At 36.3% G+C, this 17,698-nt stretch overlaps 1 protein-coding gene across 4 annotated transcripts in view; it reads left to right on the top strand.

Annotated features, from left to right (window-relative positions):
* Window positions 1–17,698, top strand: part of PDSS2 (decaprenyl diphosphate synthase subunit 2) — a 267,780-nt gene that overhangs the window by 176,555 nt on the left and 73,527 nt on the right. For all 4 annotated transcript variants that reach the window (XM_023650874.2, XM_070223628.1, XM_001503961.6 and 1 more), the window contains one exon: window positions 8,822–8,896. In XM_023650874.2, coding sequence (XP_023506642.1) covers window positions 8,822–8,896 — 75 coding nt within the window. The remainder of the gene's footprint in view (window positions 1–8,821; window positions 8,897–17,698) is intronic.

The raw sequence follows: 17,698 nt of genomic DNA, 5'->3' as shown, positions 1-17,698 counted from the left end.
ATTAATGACCTCACCTTTATGGCAGATTTGTGATGAGAAACTTATATGACTTCATTTATCAACTATTCTAAAAGCCATAAGGTGATATGCAAATATAAATTTCTGAAAATAGTGGTAACTGTGCAAATTTATTTTGAAATAGTTGTGATTTATATAACTAATTCACATATTAGGACAGTATTGGTAATTGAACAAAATTTTGTGTGTGTGTTATGCCAAGCATGGGAGATACCAGTTTAAAAGCCAATTGTATCTTTATAGATTGGAGAACTTCTAACCCAAGGGCATTCATTATTTGATGCAAGGGTACAAAGCAGTTAGTCTCAAGTTTCTACTACCTGATTTTTTTTTTAAGGAGGGAAAAAAAGAATTACCTAATTTTCTATAACGCAGTACCAGTAGAGCCAGTTATTTTTAGAATTCTATTGAATCACAGATTTTGAAGAGCCGAGAAGGTATTTGGAAGAAATACAATTACAGTTTTAGACAAGATGCATGGATTTTAGTGCATATGAGTCATGCCTTTATTTCTGTGGCTGCCTTTGAAGTGCAAACCTTGGGATGTCTGTAAATTACAAACATCTGCCTTTTAGTGTGGCCCAATTTGAAGAGGAAGTGATTGAGCTGGAAAGTGAACTATGTTACCCAAAAGACATGGTCTTCCTAGAATTTGTAAGATGTATGTGTGAATCCCAGAAAAATCCTGAAATTTTTAAGTCTTTGGCCAAATGTGGTCTGAGCCAATTTGTTTTCATGAATCTAGTAAAATCAAAGCTAAGAGTCAATGTCAGTGATATAAACCAACAAGACTGATAAACAGCCTAACAGAATTACCCCATAGAACCCAAGAGTGATTGTTTCATCCTGCCTCCTCCCTCTATTCACATTCAGCTAATTTACATGTTTCTGGTATAAAGTGATACAGAAATTAACGCTTTTACAAATATATTTCAGAATAACAATGTTTAAGCTGATAATATTAAACAATAACAATGTTTAAGTAAAAAATATGGAGTCTTCGGTGTGCAATTAAGATGGCTAACCACAGTATGAGCTATCGCATATATCAGTACGATGTAAGATAATATTTCCAACCACAGATCACATCCTATTTATTGGTGGGTGGTGAAATCCATATAGCAAATCACCAGCAACACTTTTTTTTTAATGGAATGCAATAGAAAATAGAGGGATAATGAAACTTTTTAATGAAAATTTGCACTCATACATATGCATGTACCGTGTCGTGATGTAAAATACAGTTCTTACTGTGGGTTACAGTTTAAAATTTTTGATACTATTTGGGAGTCTTCTAGCCAGCAGCATTCTTTCATCCAGCAGCATTCTTTCAGTTGAATGAAATACTGTACTTTGATTCTGGTGTTCCGAAGTTTCACATTGTGAACTTGTGTTTCTCAAAGGTGTGATTAACTTTTCAGTAAAATCACACTTGGAAAACATCACTTTACATCACTGAGAGGGCCCTCAAATGAAGAAGCAGTGAAAGCAAACTGGAGGTTATCAGCTACGTGGGAAAAAGTGCGCTGATCACTGAAATGACAGACATAATTCTCTCAGGGAAAGTTCAGTCAGAACAAGGGGTAACAGTGCCACTAAGTAAAGAACATAGTAACGTGGAACATCCTGAATACAGCAGACTCCAGGTGCAGGAATGCCCGTATTGGAGAAGGTGGAAAATAAAGCAACTGACTGTTGTCTGATAATGTCAGAATTACTTTCTCTGTTTCATGACTAAGCATTCAATTCTCAGTAACCACAGTTTTTATAGTAATGGCACAACACAACCAACTGTTTTTAGCCTACTGGAAAGCTTCTCCTTTCCCTTTATTTCTTATGAAAAGTTTCATCTTGATGAAAGCATTTTAAATTATCTGCAACTTTTTCAGGAACCTAGTCATTGTTTAAATAAATAGATGATATTTGTCATTATTCAGTGACAAACAGTCGGCCAAGAACCACATACCTCCATTCAAAAAGTGAATGACGTTTTTGGATTAGTTTTTTATTGTTAGTAAAAGAAATCTACATTTTTGGCTAATTGACTATTCCTTACAATTGTTATGAATAAAAAGATGTATAGAGACGCACATTTAGTTTTCCCATCTTAGGGCTTACTATCGATAACGTGCAGATGCCTCTTACCTAGATAGGCAAACTGGGGCTCTGAGAAGTGAGATGGCCGGCCCAAGGGCATGCAGCTCATCCGTGTGTTACCCTTCTGAGTGATCAAAGACAGATTAATGGCTTCTGTCTTTGTAAGGCTATAACTAGTTTCATTAGTACAGTTCCAGGCACATAGTAGGGTATCGACCTACTAATGTTAATAGAATGAGTGCACTAGCCAGTATAATATTAAATTTCAAGACTTCATGTTCAAGCCATTTTCCTGAACTTGTGGCCTATTTCTTTTAAGTTTTATCAGTTGTGATTTTATACTTTTCTGTAGTTCATGGAATTTTCCTGAACCTTTTTTGACAAATGTTATCAGTAGTTAGTTTATACACCAATGTATCAGCTGTTCTAAATTAAAAATTAAGATTATCAATTTGCTTAGTTTTTGCTGCACCTGTCCTACTGGTAGTGCCATTTCTCTCTCTGCTCTTCCCCCTTAGCCAAAAGAACTTCCAGCTCACTAGAACAGATTGCCATCCCTCCCACAAATAAGCATGGCCTTACACATTTGGCAGCATTGAAAAGGCTCCCTTCAAAAAGCCGAGTTAGAAGCTTCCTCCAGAACTCCTGTGAGTTAGTAGTGTGTTTATTGCAACAGACCTTTCATCATTGTCTTCATTAAACCTGGTCCTTGCCCGGTAGGAAGGAGTGGAGAGACCCATTCTTTCATCGACTTCATCAATGGCTTTATTAAAGCCACTCATTTATATTAATCAGCATGCAGATTAGGGCTCATCTGGGTTGTTTGTGCCCAGGTGGTGGGTGAGTAGATTCACCCCTTATTTGGCCACTGCTGCTGTTCCCTGGGCTCTTCAGAGGTTGCTTCTCCACTGAGGCTGCCAGCCTGCAAGCTCTGGCTGAGCACTGGGGACTGAATCCACCTGGAATGAGATAGTTTGCTTAAACCCAGTTTGTAAATGATAAAGTGCTTTACAAATGTTAGATGTTAATATTGGTCTCTGTGGGAGAGCACTACTCCTTAACCAGTCCTTCTCGACCTTACCTTGGTAATGTAAGTAAATCTTTCCATCTTTAAATGCATCTCTCAAATATTTTGTGCTTCGTTTGTATGAAAAGGAACTAAAGAGTGAAACTAACTGCTCTGGTTACCATTAGCAGGTATTCGGCATCCTTTATCTATAAAAGTATTTTTCTGCAAGACTTCACTGACAGTGTAGTTTTGTGGCTTAAAAAAAATCCATGCAAATGCCAAAGCTCTTTGAAAAGGACATATTTACGCTAAATCCATCTTTTGTTTCTCTCAAGACGTATATAAGAATTAATTCTTCCCCAAGGGCGTTTTACCTTTGTTACTGCTTCGTGCGTTGGTATTTGTTCCTGGGGGTGGAAGGAGGAGTGCAATAAATTTGTGTGTAATTAATGCCATCAGCACTGCAGATGTGTGCACACACATGACTGTTTCCTTTGCGAGCAGCTGTTAAGAGTAGTAAAGGCTGAGGGGCTGTGTGTTCATTTGCCTCTTAAATAGAGTGATGGATCTCACGTTGTCTTGTCATTCCACACTGTAGTAAAAAACCGTCATTAAAATAACGTTTCCAGAGCATGTTTTTGAAAGACAGTTATAAATCTGTAATAGCTGCCACAGTTTTTATATACCAAGCAAATTAAGTACATAGCAACCTTTTTTGAGTGAATTAAAATACAACTGTACTACCTTATTATATATCTCCTCAGCATATGCCGGTTTGAGCATTAATTGAGCCACATTAGTTTATAGTTACATTTTTCTAAAGGTTTAGTTGTGTTTTACTTTTTAATTTAGCATGAGTGTCCTTTCCTCAAACCTAAGTGGTCTGTTTTACTAAAGATCGACAACTTTGTTGAATCTATTCCATCTGTCAAATGCTAACTGACAATACTCCTGAATCACAATTATTGAAAAAGGCACAACTTGACTACACAGAATGCTTACCACCACTTACTGATCTTATTTTTGCTAATCTAAGGATGATTGATTGATATATTCTATAAATCAATCTGTGAACATGGGTCAGCTTGAAGCCTCTGAGATTAAAAGCAGAGTATGCTTCTCCCCACCTCACCCCCTGGAAGTAGGTTTATTGTTTTATCTGATTATAAAAGCAGGACAATAAAAGGGGAGAGAAAATGTAATACATTGTAAATTTAAGAAATTGTAAGTTTAGCAATTATAAATTTAAGCAATTCAGAAAAGTTGTTTTTTTAATTAAAAATCATCTAGAATCTTACCACTTACACATTATCATTATTATTAATATTTTGTTGTCTCTCCTTTCAGACGTTTTTCTCTGTATTTAGAAATACATAGATTGACCTCATTTTTAAAGTACTTATCATGCTATTGTTTGGTAACCAGCTTTTTTTCTTAGGAATATGTTGCAGACACCTTTGTGTAGCAGTATACAGTATAGTGAGGATTTTTTTGGCTACTGTTGTTCTCCTACTACCCCTCACTTCTCTCAGTTTCTAATTTTTATGATGAGAATTTTATTATAGCTCAGGACATAATCATAATTTTGTGAGGGTATGCATCACTTTAGTTTTTCAGTTAAAAAAATCATTGAATTGTAGTTACCCTTGCCAAAAGATAAAGAATGAAGCAATTACATATTCCCCTGAGACTGGTGAAATTTGTCCTATAAATTAACCGTTTAAGAAATTCACTCCAAAGGTCAGTTATTATCAGGTCTGTAACTGTGCTAAGGTTCAGCTGCACCTGGATACTACCGCTTCCTTATCTTTGATGAGAGGGTGGGGATTGAAGTGGGAAAGATCAAGAGTTTTCTTGAGAATAGCAGTTAGATGTGCACTATACACTTACTTTCCTATGTGACCTCCTCCCTAGTAGCCAATACAAAGTGGCAGGAGAAGCCAGCTCACATCACTGACATTGTGGTTACCACTTCTGGCTCACTGAAATCTAAGGTGTTACTCAGACGATTGGGGGATAATGTATGGCATTGCTGTAGAGTCAGATTTAAACATATGACACAAATTGAAGAGAAAAGCATTATTGCATTTGCATGTACAGGTAAGCAACCCTCCTATTCTCACAACCTCCAGAAATGAAGAACTATATCTCCTGTTTGATTACTCTCTAGATAGCTAAAGTAAACTTTGTAATATTGATGGGGTGACAGTCATATAATTTGAAATAATGTTTCAGGATGCAGTAAGTCAGTGTTACAGAGATCTCTGATTTTGGTTAAAATAATCTTTTCATGTTTTCTGTTGTTGAATTAAAACCCACTTTCTTCCAAAATATTTGGGCACACAATTTTTAAAAAACGCTGTAATCTTGGTTTCTGTACTATGCCCTTCATCTATCCAGGACTTGTACTGAATATAGAGTAATAATATAAAAGCACAGAAGAGTAGTAAGTTAACACTCACTGAGGCTTATTATGTTCCAGAATCTCTTCTAAGTCTCTACATATTTACTCATTAGAGAGGGAAGTGATATGGTCAACTAGTGCCATTATTTGTTTGATGCAACATTGCACTTAAACCTGATGTCATTCTGAATCTGATATGTATGAATTATTCCCAAGCATTAGAGCCCGTCAAGACCCAGAACTCAGCAATGTGACCTTTAATTGACCCAACTAGGACCTCTTCATCAGTTGGTAGGGTGGGCTACCAGTCATAGTGGTTTAAAAAATGGAAACGATTTAAAATGGTTTAAGAAATGAAAATTGTTTCATTATGTTCTGGGTTTTGGAACCAAGGGGGTTTGGGTACAAAAAGTTTCACAAAGAAAGTAATCAGAAGAGTTCAGACAGCGGGAAAGGTCCATGTGAAGAGAACAGATGAAAATAATAGTATGAGCAAACATGTCTCATCAAAATTTACAAAAAAGCAGTTTTCAAATTTCCATGCCTAATTATAAATACTAACGTTTGCATTTGTAGAAGCTCAGAATCTTAGAATTGGAAGATAACTTAAGGAATTATGTTTTGCAACTCCCCTCATTTTATAGTTGAGGAAGACCAAAGCTCAGAGAAATTAATTGATTTGCCCCAAATCTCACAATGAAATTGATAGTCGGCCTCTAATTTGATTACAGTGCTCTAAACTGTTGGGCTTATTAGGCTGGCCACCATGGAGGCTCTTTTAGCCTATCTTCTTTTTCTAGTAGGAGGTGTTGTCTTGCCCTCCTGGGCTTGAGACACGAAAGTCCTTGAATCTTTCTCATAGTGGCTCTTGTCCAGAGCACCAAGAATTCTGGGGCTTGGGCTCTTAGCCTCAGGCGGCCTGGCAGTTAGGCTCTGGATTTTCCTCTGGCTGCTGTTATCCTCGCTATCATTTGGGGTTGCTTGAACAAATCATTCCTCAAGAATCTGAGGGGAGAAAGTATCATTAAGCAAGTGCTTTCTTATATTTAAATACAGGAGATATCTAAACAGGTGAGCGCCTGTGGTAGTAAGGCACATAATGGGAAAAAGAAGACCAGATCATTCATGGTCTTGTTAAAGTACACGTGACTCATAGCCCTGTGGTCTTCCTAGAAATATTTGCAATTTTAAATGACGATGATACTTAAACACAACTCTCTCTTGTATAATTTTAAAAGTAAACATGTCAGGCAATGGGAAGAGATTTATGTGTGCATTGAGTAAGTTACCCTTGCCTGGGACACATTAAACTCCCCTAGGCTGTTCCTGCTTTTCATAATTTCTTACCTTCCTTGACTTGTTAACTCAAGGAAGTCCAAAGCTTTCTCCTTGATGGTTGTCATTGGCTATGAAGAAGTATTCTGCTCAAGTAATTATGAACATTTGGAAGTATAGGTCACTTATAAATTATGAACTTATAAGTACAGGTCTTCCTATATTCGCTAATGGCATTAAGAGAAAAAACATCAGAGAATGAAATATTTTTGTTACTTCTGTCTGGTCTGGAATTTCAGGGAGGTAAAGGAACACTGGTTATCCAGAGCCAGATCCGTTGTTAAAAGTTTATGCCATCATTTTGACATTGAATGTTGGACTTTCTCTTTGTAAATCCCTCTTCACTTTACCTGTGCTGGTCTCAGAGCTCAAACTGTTTCAAAACCATAACATTTCTTAGTGAGTGATTGATCTGTATTATGTGTCCAGCCATCAGGGGGATCTTGGGATGTTGCTTGTATAAACTGTAATCCAATCTGATGCTGTGCATTTAGTTACAGTCTTTCATAGACCTATTGGTGATACTCTATCCTCTAGGATTTGGGAATAGGGCTTATCTGATACCTTCAGGGGGAAAAAATCCATTCATTTTTCTCTCTTCCCCACTTAAATAACTCAACACATCTGGTAACACTGTAGGATCATTGTCCTTCCAGTTCCTCTGCAGCTCATATTGCTACAATATTTCTTAAGTATTTGGTTACCTAAAGGGCAATGTGATTTAAAAAAAAAAAAAGACTTTGTATAGGTCTTACAAATTAACCCATCTGCAAAGCTAGAAAAAAATATGCCTTTAATCAGCAAAATTTCCATATCAGCAGCTCTGTGTGTATTATGCAGTATGAATGTAAATATAAATTTGGAGATAAATACTCGTGTTAAAATTTTAAAGCAAGTCTTTCTACAAATTAATGTAATTTGCCTCTAAAAAAATGTTTATTAAATCCAGAGTACCTGATATTGAAGTATCTTGTTGTTTGAGTCTGTATCCTTTGGCTTAATAGTGTCTTCCATTACAAGAATGATAAAAGCTGAAACAAAATCCTTTAATTCAATCAAAACCGAGCTAAATTTTAGGAAGCAAAGAGTGGAAATCTGATACAGGACTGCATGATATAGAAAGCTAAGTATACAAGATATTAAGACTTCATAAGAAGTGGATGGGGTTGCCTTCAGGAATTATTGTTTGAAATGGCTGCATCAAACATTATAATAAATACCACTATTTTATCCTCCTGAATTAAGATGGTTTATACAAACAACTCTAAATTGTACAGTAGTTCCAAAGAGACCATTTACTGTTTTCTGCTTGTTTTACATTCTGGAACAAGTTCAAAGCTCTTGATTTTGCTTGATCATTTTTTTTAATAGCCTGAGACTTGAAAATAATACAGGTTTGATGAATATGATTTTAATATTGCAGTTCTATAAAAATGTTCACTGTTTATGGTACATTTGACCCAGAAGCCCTCCAGTGCATTTTTAGTATAACAGAATGAACACATTTGAAAGCTTAACCATTCTTTTGCTTTTGCTTTTGCTTTTATTTCTGTATTAAGTATGAAAATTAGCATTGTAATGGCTCCCAGAATGAGGATATTGAAAAAGTGTTCACCTAACAGGAATAAACATACAGAAAATAAATTGAGTTAAGATTTCATTAGTTATCTGAAATTTAAGCTTGTTTAAAATGGCTATTACTGGATTTTCATGTATATTAAATGCTACGCATACAAGACTTTTTTGGGTTTTTGGCTTGAATTAGGACTGAAAAAAATTGGATCACAGCTCTGATATCCAGGTGGGCAATGCTATTTGCCAGGATCTTTGCACATAACCCCGTTTTTTCCATCAAGCACAAATACCGCCTTTCTACTAAGCCCTCTGAGGTATTCTGAGGTAAAAATAGGGATAAACTTTTTAAACTGTTTATTTTAATTTTTGTTCTTGTTTTTTAGGTTGTGGAACTTCTAGCAAGTGCCCTTATGGACTTGGTACAAGGAGTATACCATGAAAATTCTACTTCAGCAAAGGTAAAGATTTGGTAACCATTATAAAATGTTAGGTTAAAAATGCTCGTGGCAAAACTAGGATTGATGAGCAAAAATGTCATTCTTGTTTTGTGTTTAAATTGTACATGACGTTTTTTTTAGATTAGTGTTTTGGCTACGAATTCATGGCCATACGCTTAGTACATAGCAGATTTAGCCAATTAAAACAACCTCTTATCCTCTGGCTGGATTCACAGTCTGTTCAATCTGCAGTAGCCCAGTAGACACCAGCATGCTGCTGGCTGGCAGGTAGCACTATCACAAAGCTGGCAGGCTGGAGGAGCAGCTCAGCCTGAGGTGGCCAGGCCCAGCCTCTCCCCAGAGCAAAGGGCCTTCAAGTGTCCCAGAAGAGTGGCCAGGATCCCAAGAAGATGACTGTTGGGCGTGTGAGGGAGGAATGTCTTTTATATCCAGGATCCAAAATTTACTGCATTATTACATTCTCTATGATAAGAAGTAGGATGGTTGCACAGCTGGATTATTTTGATTAATTTTATAGATCTAGAATTAGGGTTTTTTGACTCATTTAGCAGGACATCTCAAGAAGGGTTAGATTTTATTTCCTTAAAATGCACTTATTTCATTTCAGAAGGATATTGAATGTGAAGCTATTGCTTCATTGACCATCACCATCATTTAATGTGGTATATACTGTTATAAGGGACTCCTATCTCAGTGTTTCATTATTCTAACTTCTTTAGCTTCTATATTAGCAAGATTTCATTCACTGCAAATTAGAAAAAATATGCATGTGTGCACATCTTAAGCTTTTTGACATTTCCATTTGAAAAAAGAAAGACAAATTTTACTAGAAGTGAAACATAGGGCATGAGCAACTTGGATAAGAAACTTAAAATTTAAAAGTATAACCCAGGGACTCAGGATAGTTCAGAGAGTACTTAGTGAAATATGAAAAATTGTACATTGGACATCTGGTAACATTTGGTTCAGGGAATCACAGTTCCCGATAGGCATATCTAACTTCACCTAAGCAGCATAGTGGTATATAGGGACCTGGCAGAAGATGTGACCACAGTGGACCCCCTTTGCTGCATTTTTTCAGAAACATCCCATAGATCACTACCGTGGCTGAGGTTAATGGCAGATTGTAAAATGGAGGATCCTGGTCTAGTTCCACTTATAGAAAGTCACCTAGTATATAGTATGATGAAGATGATGATAGCTAAGCAAATAACACTGTGGTGAGTAATTGACCCATATTTCTTTGTTTAATCTTCACAGAAATCCTGCTAGCAAGTACTACTGCTGTCCCCATTTTACATATGTGAAAACTGAGATTTAGGAAAGATTAAGTAATTTGCCCATGAGCACACAAGTTGTTAGTTGAGATTTGAACTCTGGAGCTCAGGCTCTCACCCTCTCATTTACTGCCTCTATACCTCCAGGAAACCTGATTTGCTAGCATCCCTCTGCCATACCTGAGATCCCACCAAATTGTGATGATTACAGTGACCTCTCCTGGCAGTTGTGACATTGTTCTCCCCTGGGGCATTTTCAAGGTGTTCATCTTTGTTCCATATAAGATTCTTTTTTCTTCTTCTCCCCAAAGCACACCCCCCGCTCCCCCGCCCCCAACCCCCCGTACATAGTTGTATATACTAGTTGTGAGCGCCTCTGGTTGTGCTATGTGGGATGCCGCCTCAGCATGGCCTAATGAGTGGTTCCATGTCCTCGCCCAGGATCCAAACCAGCAAAACCCTGGGCTGCCAAAGCGGAGCGCACAAACCCAACCCACTCAGCCATGGGGCCGGCCCCTGTTCCATATAAGATATTAATAATTCACAGTTAAATATCTGTTAATTTTTAAGTGAAAGTGTTATTGTTGGTTTTAAGGTTCTTGATTTATCTGCTCTTACTATTTGTCCACTATAATTAGCCCAGTTCATTAGTAATTTTGTGAACATTTGTTAAGTACTTTCTGTATGTCAGGCAGACCTAATAGCAACAACAATAATAAATACTTAGATAGCAGTTTAAGCTTGCTTATACTTTCTTTCTACACAATCACCTATGAAAAGGGTGGCATTTGTTGGTATACCCATTTTATAGAGGAAAAGCCTGCAATTCAGAGATGACAAACTGCAGGAAAGCATAGTGTCCGGAAATTGTTAATGCATGTTTGACATTGACATGATCTGAACCCAGGTTTTTTGACTTCAAGCCCCACATAATGTTTCTTCCTGGGAAAGAGAAAAAAGGAAGCAACAGTCTTTGAAGGACTGTTGATCATAGTGAACTGCTACTTAGCAAGCACTGCTTGCTGACTTTGATTAGCTAATAAGTTTACTCAAAAGCAAAGCTTTGTTCATCTGCCCTCTTTCCCCACCACCTCCCCAAACACGGTCCTTTAAAGCAGTTTTTTTAAGCAGTTACATTTCTAAATATAACCAAACCATTTAAAGAGCCTTTTTTTTTTTTTTTAATAAAGGAAGCAAAAATGCATAGTTGAACTGAAGCACTGGGAGTGCTTCTTGATGCCTCCATTTGTGCCCCAGGTCCAATTTAGGTTAACCACGTTTCCCGTCCTAACCAGAAAAAGTCTGGGTTTTTTTCCCCTCTGAGTATGCTTGCCATTAGAATGGCTTTTCAGAATTTGGTTGTTCTAACTAGGCCCAGGAAACACTTCAGAGGCAGAAAGAGCACCGCCCCACGTGGAGTGCCTTCAAGGTTTTCATGTTCTGGCATGATTAGGAAGCAGCCACAAGTGGAGGTCATGTGGGAAGTGAGTTGCACAACCTCCGTAGCCTTGGGCCAATTCAGTACACAAAAGAATTGCTTTGTGATTTAAAATAAGCTGCAAACCATTTCATCTCTCTAGGGATAAAAGGACACAATAGCGGTCTGTTTTCTATATGGCTACTTAATGCAGTGATGGAGAATCTGGGTAGCTTTCCGTGGGGTAATATCTGTGTGACTAGGGTAGACGCATTAAAGCAAATGAAGGGAAACTGGAACTGAATTCATTCCGCCAAATCTCCTTCTCCAGAAGAAGTTTGTAGATAATTATGTAATCCTCCTCAAAACTATGAAAATTTGTGTGACTTACGTTACATAACAAATTGTAGGTAAGTTGTGATCATGTAAACATTTAAAGTAACTTAGGAAATTCATCTTTTGTTCTATCCATTGAAAAATAACATTTTTATTTTTGTACTTGCTAGTTTGTGAACCATTTCTTCTTTCTAATAAAAATTAATCGTTGTGCTTTCTTTGGTGTTTATATTATCTGTCTTCCCTCTACCTGTTTTTTTTGTTAGCTAATTGAAGAAAGAAGCATATTAAATACAAAAATTACATTTTAAACAGTTGTTTACCATTCTAAGAGTTCCCCAGTCAAACTCTGCCTTATACATTTGTACTCATGTTACTCACTGTACGTACTAAATATTTTACATTTTAGCAAAATTGGCTTTGAATCCACAGACCTTTATATCTAAAATCTTTTAAATGTAATTATCTTACTATTTTAACTTGTTTTCTAGTTAGAAAAGCAAATACATGTTTATTAAATATAAACTGAAAGCCTAGGAAAAGGTCAAGAGGAAAATAAAAATTGTATAAATCATCCCCCAGAAATGAATCATGATTACATTTTAGTGTATTTCTTTCTAGGTTTCATTCTGTATTTCTCCCATTTTGGAGTTATTATTGTATATATATATATATATATTTTGTGCTGATTCACTCCCCAGGATAATCATTTTTGTTATTAAAAGTTTTCAAAACTATAATTTTAATGGCTATTTAATATTTCATTATACTACTGTACTATAATTTACTGAACCATTCCGCTATTTTTGGACACTTACCGTGTTTTCTTTCTTTTCTTTTTTTACTAATTTAAACAACATTGTGGTAAACATCTTAGTGTATATAACTTTGCTCTATTTCATAAGATAATTCAGTCAACTAGGAAGTTATGGATTATCTCCTGTCTGCAGAGCATTATGCCACTATCTAATAAAAAGATGAGTAAGATGAGTTTTACCCATTGAAAAACATAATAGAAGGGAAATGTAAACAAAAAGTCACATCTGGTTGGGAAAATCAGAAAAGACATTAACGAGAATTTGATATTTAAGTGGACATTTCAAGGATGAGAAATATCTATTGATGGAGAAGGATGGCATTCCAGGCTGAGGAAACAGCATGATCAAAAGTAGCAAAGCGTATTAAGATCAGGGCTTCTTCCATGTAAGAAAAAAGGAGTAGTGAGAAGACTAGAAAGGTAGGTTTTGTCACATGTGTGCAGACTTATAATGCCAGAATGTAGAGCTCATACCATATTTAGTAATTGAGATAAGAGAGGGATTGAAGCTTTATAAAGAAAGGAATTATATAGGGGCTGGCCCCGTGGCCGAGCGGTTAAGTTCGCGCGCTCCGCTGCAGGCGGCCCACTGTTTCGTTGCTTCGAATCCTGGGCGCGGACATGACACTGCTTGTCAAACCACGCTGAGGCAGCATCCCACATGCCACAACTAGAAGGACCCACAACAAAGAATATACAACTATGTACCGGGGGGCTTTGGGGAGAAAAAGGAAAAAATAAAATCTTTAAAAAAAAAAAAAAAGAAAAGAAAGGAATTATGTAATCAGATTAGCTTTTGGGAAAGTTAATTCAGCAGTGGTTTACAGGAGATTGAGGGGAAATGAAAACAGTTGGGAAGCCAAAATAATAGTGAAGGCCAAAGGTGCTCTTCTGCCACCTCGACATGGTTGGCTCCTTCTTGATAGTCATATCTCTGCATCAATTTCACCTTCTCAGAGAGACCCCACCCACCCACCCAGTCTGAAGTAGCCACACAACTGTGATTTTTAAAAAAGGCTCTTTAAATGGTTTGGTTATCTTAATCAGAGTTGTCACCATCTGATGTTCTTCTTCTTATTTATTTCCAGTCTCCTCCTATAGGAATGTAAACTCTATAGGAGGAGGGATTTTTTTTTTTTAACGCATTATATTCCCAAACCAGAATAGTGCGTGCCTAGCACATTAGGAGTAGCCCAAAAATGTTTGTTAAAATTAATGATATAGAAAGGCCTAGAATGCTTGGAATGGAAGATCTTTCTCATTTTTTTGGACCGCCTTATTGATGTGCAAGAAACTGCAAATATTTAAAGTGCACAATCTATGTTTTGATATATATATGGACCAATTAAACTATCATCACAATCAAGATAATAAACATATACATCACTCCCAAAGAGCAGACTTGCTTGCTGGTTACTACAAAAGCAGTGGATTCCCCAAACTCAGTGTTTAGCTGTAACACAAATCCACTGAAGGCAGAGCATCCATCTGAGTGTTTCCCCTGCAGGACTTGGGGCCAAGGGTAACGAACACAAATATGCAGGTGCACAGGCTTCTTGCTGTCCATGAATAGTAAAGTCGTTTGTCTCTGACCCAGGCATCTTGTGTCTTCTGTTAGCAACCACAGAACAATAACAAGCTAACTCATTAGTTTGTATGTATGGTGAGATGAAATCTCAAACCCAATAACTAGACCCTCCAATACAATGTTGAAGTGGTGAGAATGGACATCCTTGCCTTGTTCCTGATGCCAGGAGGACAACATTCAATATTTCATCATTAAGTGTGATGTTAGTTATAGGTTGTTTTTGTTTTGTAGAGGCTGTTGATTAGTAAAGAAGTTCCCTTATATTCCTAATTTCCTGAGAGTTTTTATCAGGAATTAATGTTAGATTTTGACAGTTTTTTTCTGCAACTATTGAGGTGATCATATATATATATATATAAATCTTTTTTCTTTTTAGTTTTTTTCTCTTTTAGGTTCTTTTTTAGTCTGTTAACATGATGAATTAATTGATTTTCAAATGTTAAATGAGCCTTGCATTCCTGGAATAAACCTCACTTGATCATGATGCAGTCTTCTTTTTATATATTGCTTGATTTGGTATGCTAAAAATTTTGTTAATGTTTACATTTATGTTCATGAGAGATAGCGGTCTGTTGTTTTCAGTTCTTTGTTATGTCTTTGTCTGGCGTGAGTATCAAAATGAATTGGGAAGTATTTCCTCCTTTTTGATTTTTTGAAAGAGTTTGTGTAGAATTAGTACTATTTCTTCCTTAAACGTTTGATAGAATTCAGTAATGAAGCCATCTGGACCTTTGTTTGTAGGAAAGGTTTTTTTAGCTGCAAATTCAATTGCTTTAAAAACTTTGGGCTATTTAAGTTATGTGTTTCTTCTTGAGTGAACTTTGGTAGTTTATGTCTGCAAAGGAACTCTTTTATTTCATCTAAGTTGTCAAATTATTGACATAAAGTGCTTCATAATATTCCCATGTTATCCTTTTAATATCTGTAGAATTTGTAGTGATGTCACTTCTCTCACTTCTGATATGGGTAATTTGTGTCTTTTCTTTTTTTCCTAGAGGCTTAACAATGTTATTGATTTCAAAGGATCAGATTTAGGTTCATTAACTTTCTCTTTTTTTCTCCTTTCTTTTACATTGATTTTCATTCTAAGTTTTATTATCCCTTTTTTTCTGATTGCTTTGGTTTTATTTCCTCTTCTTTTTTTAGTTTTTTAAGATGAAATCATTTTTTCGAGACCTGTTTTCTTTTCTAATATGGCATTTAGAGCCATGAATGTCCCTCTGAGTGCTACGTTAGCAGCATTCCCCAAAACTTCCATTATGTTGCTTTTTCATTTTCTCTTTTTTTTAAAGATTGACACCTGAGCTAACAACTGTTGCCAGTCTTCTTTTTTTTTCCCCCGCTTTTTCTCCCCAAATCCCCCCAGTACATAGTTGTGTATTTTTTAGTTGTGGATCCTTCCAGTTGTAGCGTATGTCACGCCACCTCAGCATGGCCTGACAAGCGGTGCCATGTCTGCACCCAGGATCCAAACCAGCGAAACCCTGGGCTGCCCAAGCGGAGCGTGCAAACTCAACCACTCAGCCACGGGGCCAGCCCCTGCTTTTTCGTTTTCATTCAGTTCAAACTACTTACTAATTTCTCTTTTGATCTTTTTCCTTTGATTTATGAATTATTTGAAAGTTCATTAGTTTCCAACTATTTGGAGATTTTCCAGATGTCTTTCGGTTGTTGGTTTATAATACTGTTGTGTTTAGAGAACATATTTTATATGGTTTGAATTATTTTAAATTTATTGAGAGTTGTTTTATGGCCCAGATATGATCTATCCTGGTAAATGTTTCATGTTCCCTTAAAAAGAATATGTATTCTGCTATTGTTCACGCAGTATTCTATAAATGGCGATTTGGTTGATAGTATCTTTAAGTTCTTCTATATCTGTAATTATTTTCTTTCTACTTGTTCGATCAATTACTGACGGTAGGTGTTAAAGTCTCTAACTGTAATTGTGGATTTTTCTGTTTCTCCCTGCAGTTCTATCCATTTTTCCTTCATGTATATTTCATAGCTCTGCTTCAGGCACATTAACCTTTAGGATCGTTATATTATCTTAGGATCATATTGTTTTCCTGATGATTCATCCCTTTATCATTAACTGACCTTTTTTATCTCTGGTATCATTCTTTATATTTTTTTCTCTGATATCCACTTTATCAGATATTAATATAACCACTCCAGCTTTCTTTTGATTAGAATTTTTATGGTATATTTTTTTCCATCCTTTTACTTTTTTATGTTTAAAGTGGCTTCTTGTATGCAGCATTTATATGCAGGATCATACTCTTTTATCCAGTCTGACAATCTCTACCTTTTAATTTGTATATTTAGATCATTTACTTTTAATGTGTTTATTCATACGGTTGAGTTTAAATCTACCATCTTATCTGTTTTTCATTCATCCCATTTGTTCTTTCTTTCCTTTTCTTCTTTGCCTCTCTTAGATTATTTTTCATGATGCCATTTTGTCTCCTTATTTTACTTATTAGCTATAACTTTTTGATGCACTTTTAGTGGTTGCTATTGAGTTTATAATATATACAGGCATACCTCATTTTATTGTGCTTCACTCTATTGTACTTCACAGATGTTGCATTTTTTACAAGACCCTCTACCAGCAAAAAGATTACAGCTCACTGAAGACTTAGAGGAGGGTTAGCATTTTTTAGCAATAAAGTATTTTTTAACTAAGGTATATACATTGTCTTTTTATTTTTATTGAGGAAGATTAGCCCTGAGCTAACATCTGCTGCCAATCCTCCTCTTTTTGCTGAGGAAGACTGGCCGTGGGCTAACATCCGTGCCCATCTTCCTCTACTTTATACATGGGACTCCTGCCACAGCATGGTTTGCCAAGCGGTGCTGTGTCTGCACCCAGGATCCGAACTGGCAAACCCCGGGCTGCCAAAGCAGAACGTGAGAACTTAACTGCTGTGCCACTGGGCCAGCCCCTACATTGTCTTTTTAGACATAATGCTATTGCACACTCCATAGAGTACAGAATAGGGTAAACATAACTTTTATATGCACTCAGAAACCCAAAAAACTTGCGTGACTTGCTTTATCATATTTGCTTTATTGTGGTAGTCTGGAAGCAAGCCTACAATATCTCCATGGTATGCCTATATCTTTAACTTATCACAATCTACCTTCAAGTAACAGTATACCTTTACTTACAGTGTAAGAAACTTACGAAAGTATATTTCTGTTTCTTCCCTCTCAGGTTTTGTGTTATCATTGTCATAAATTTTATTTACTTATATATTATAAATCCCACAATCATTATTTTTGCTTTAAACATTCAATTCTATTTTAAAGGGATTTAAGTTTTTTAGAAAGTCTTTTATATTTACCCAGATAGTTAACGTCT

This window comes from Equus caballus, chromosome 10 (assembly GCF_041296265.1).
Source record: "Equus caballus isolate H_3958 breed thoroughbred chromosome 10, TB-T2T, whole genome shotgun sequence".
In the NCBI taxonomy this organism is placed as follows: Eukaryota; Metazoa; Chordata; class Mammalia; order Perissodactyla; family Equidae; genus Equus; species Equus caballus.
The sequence above is the reverse complement of the archived record's forward strand: the minus strand, read 5'-3'. Positions and strand labels throughout refer to the sequence as shown.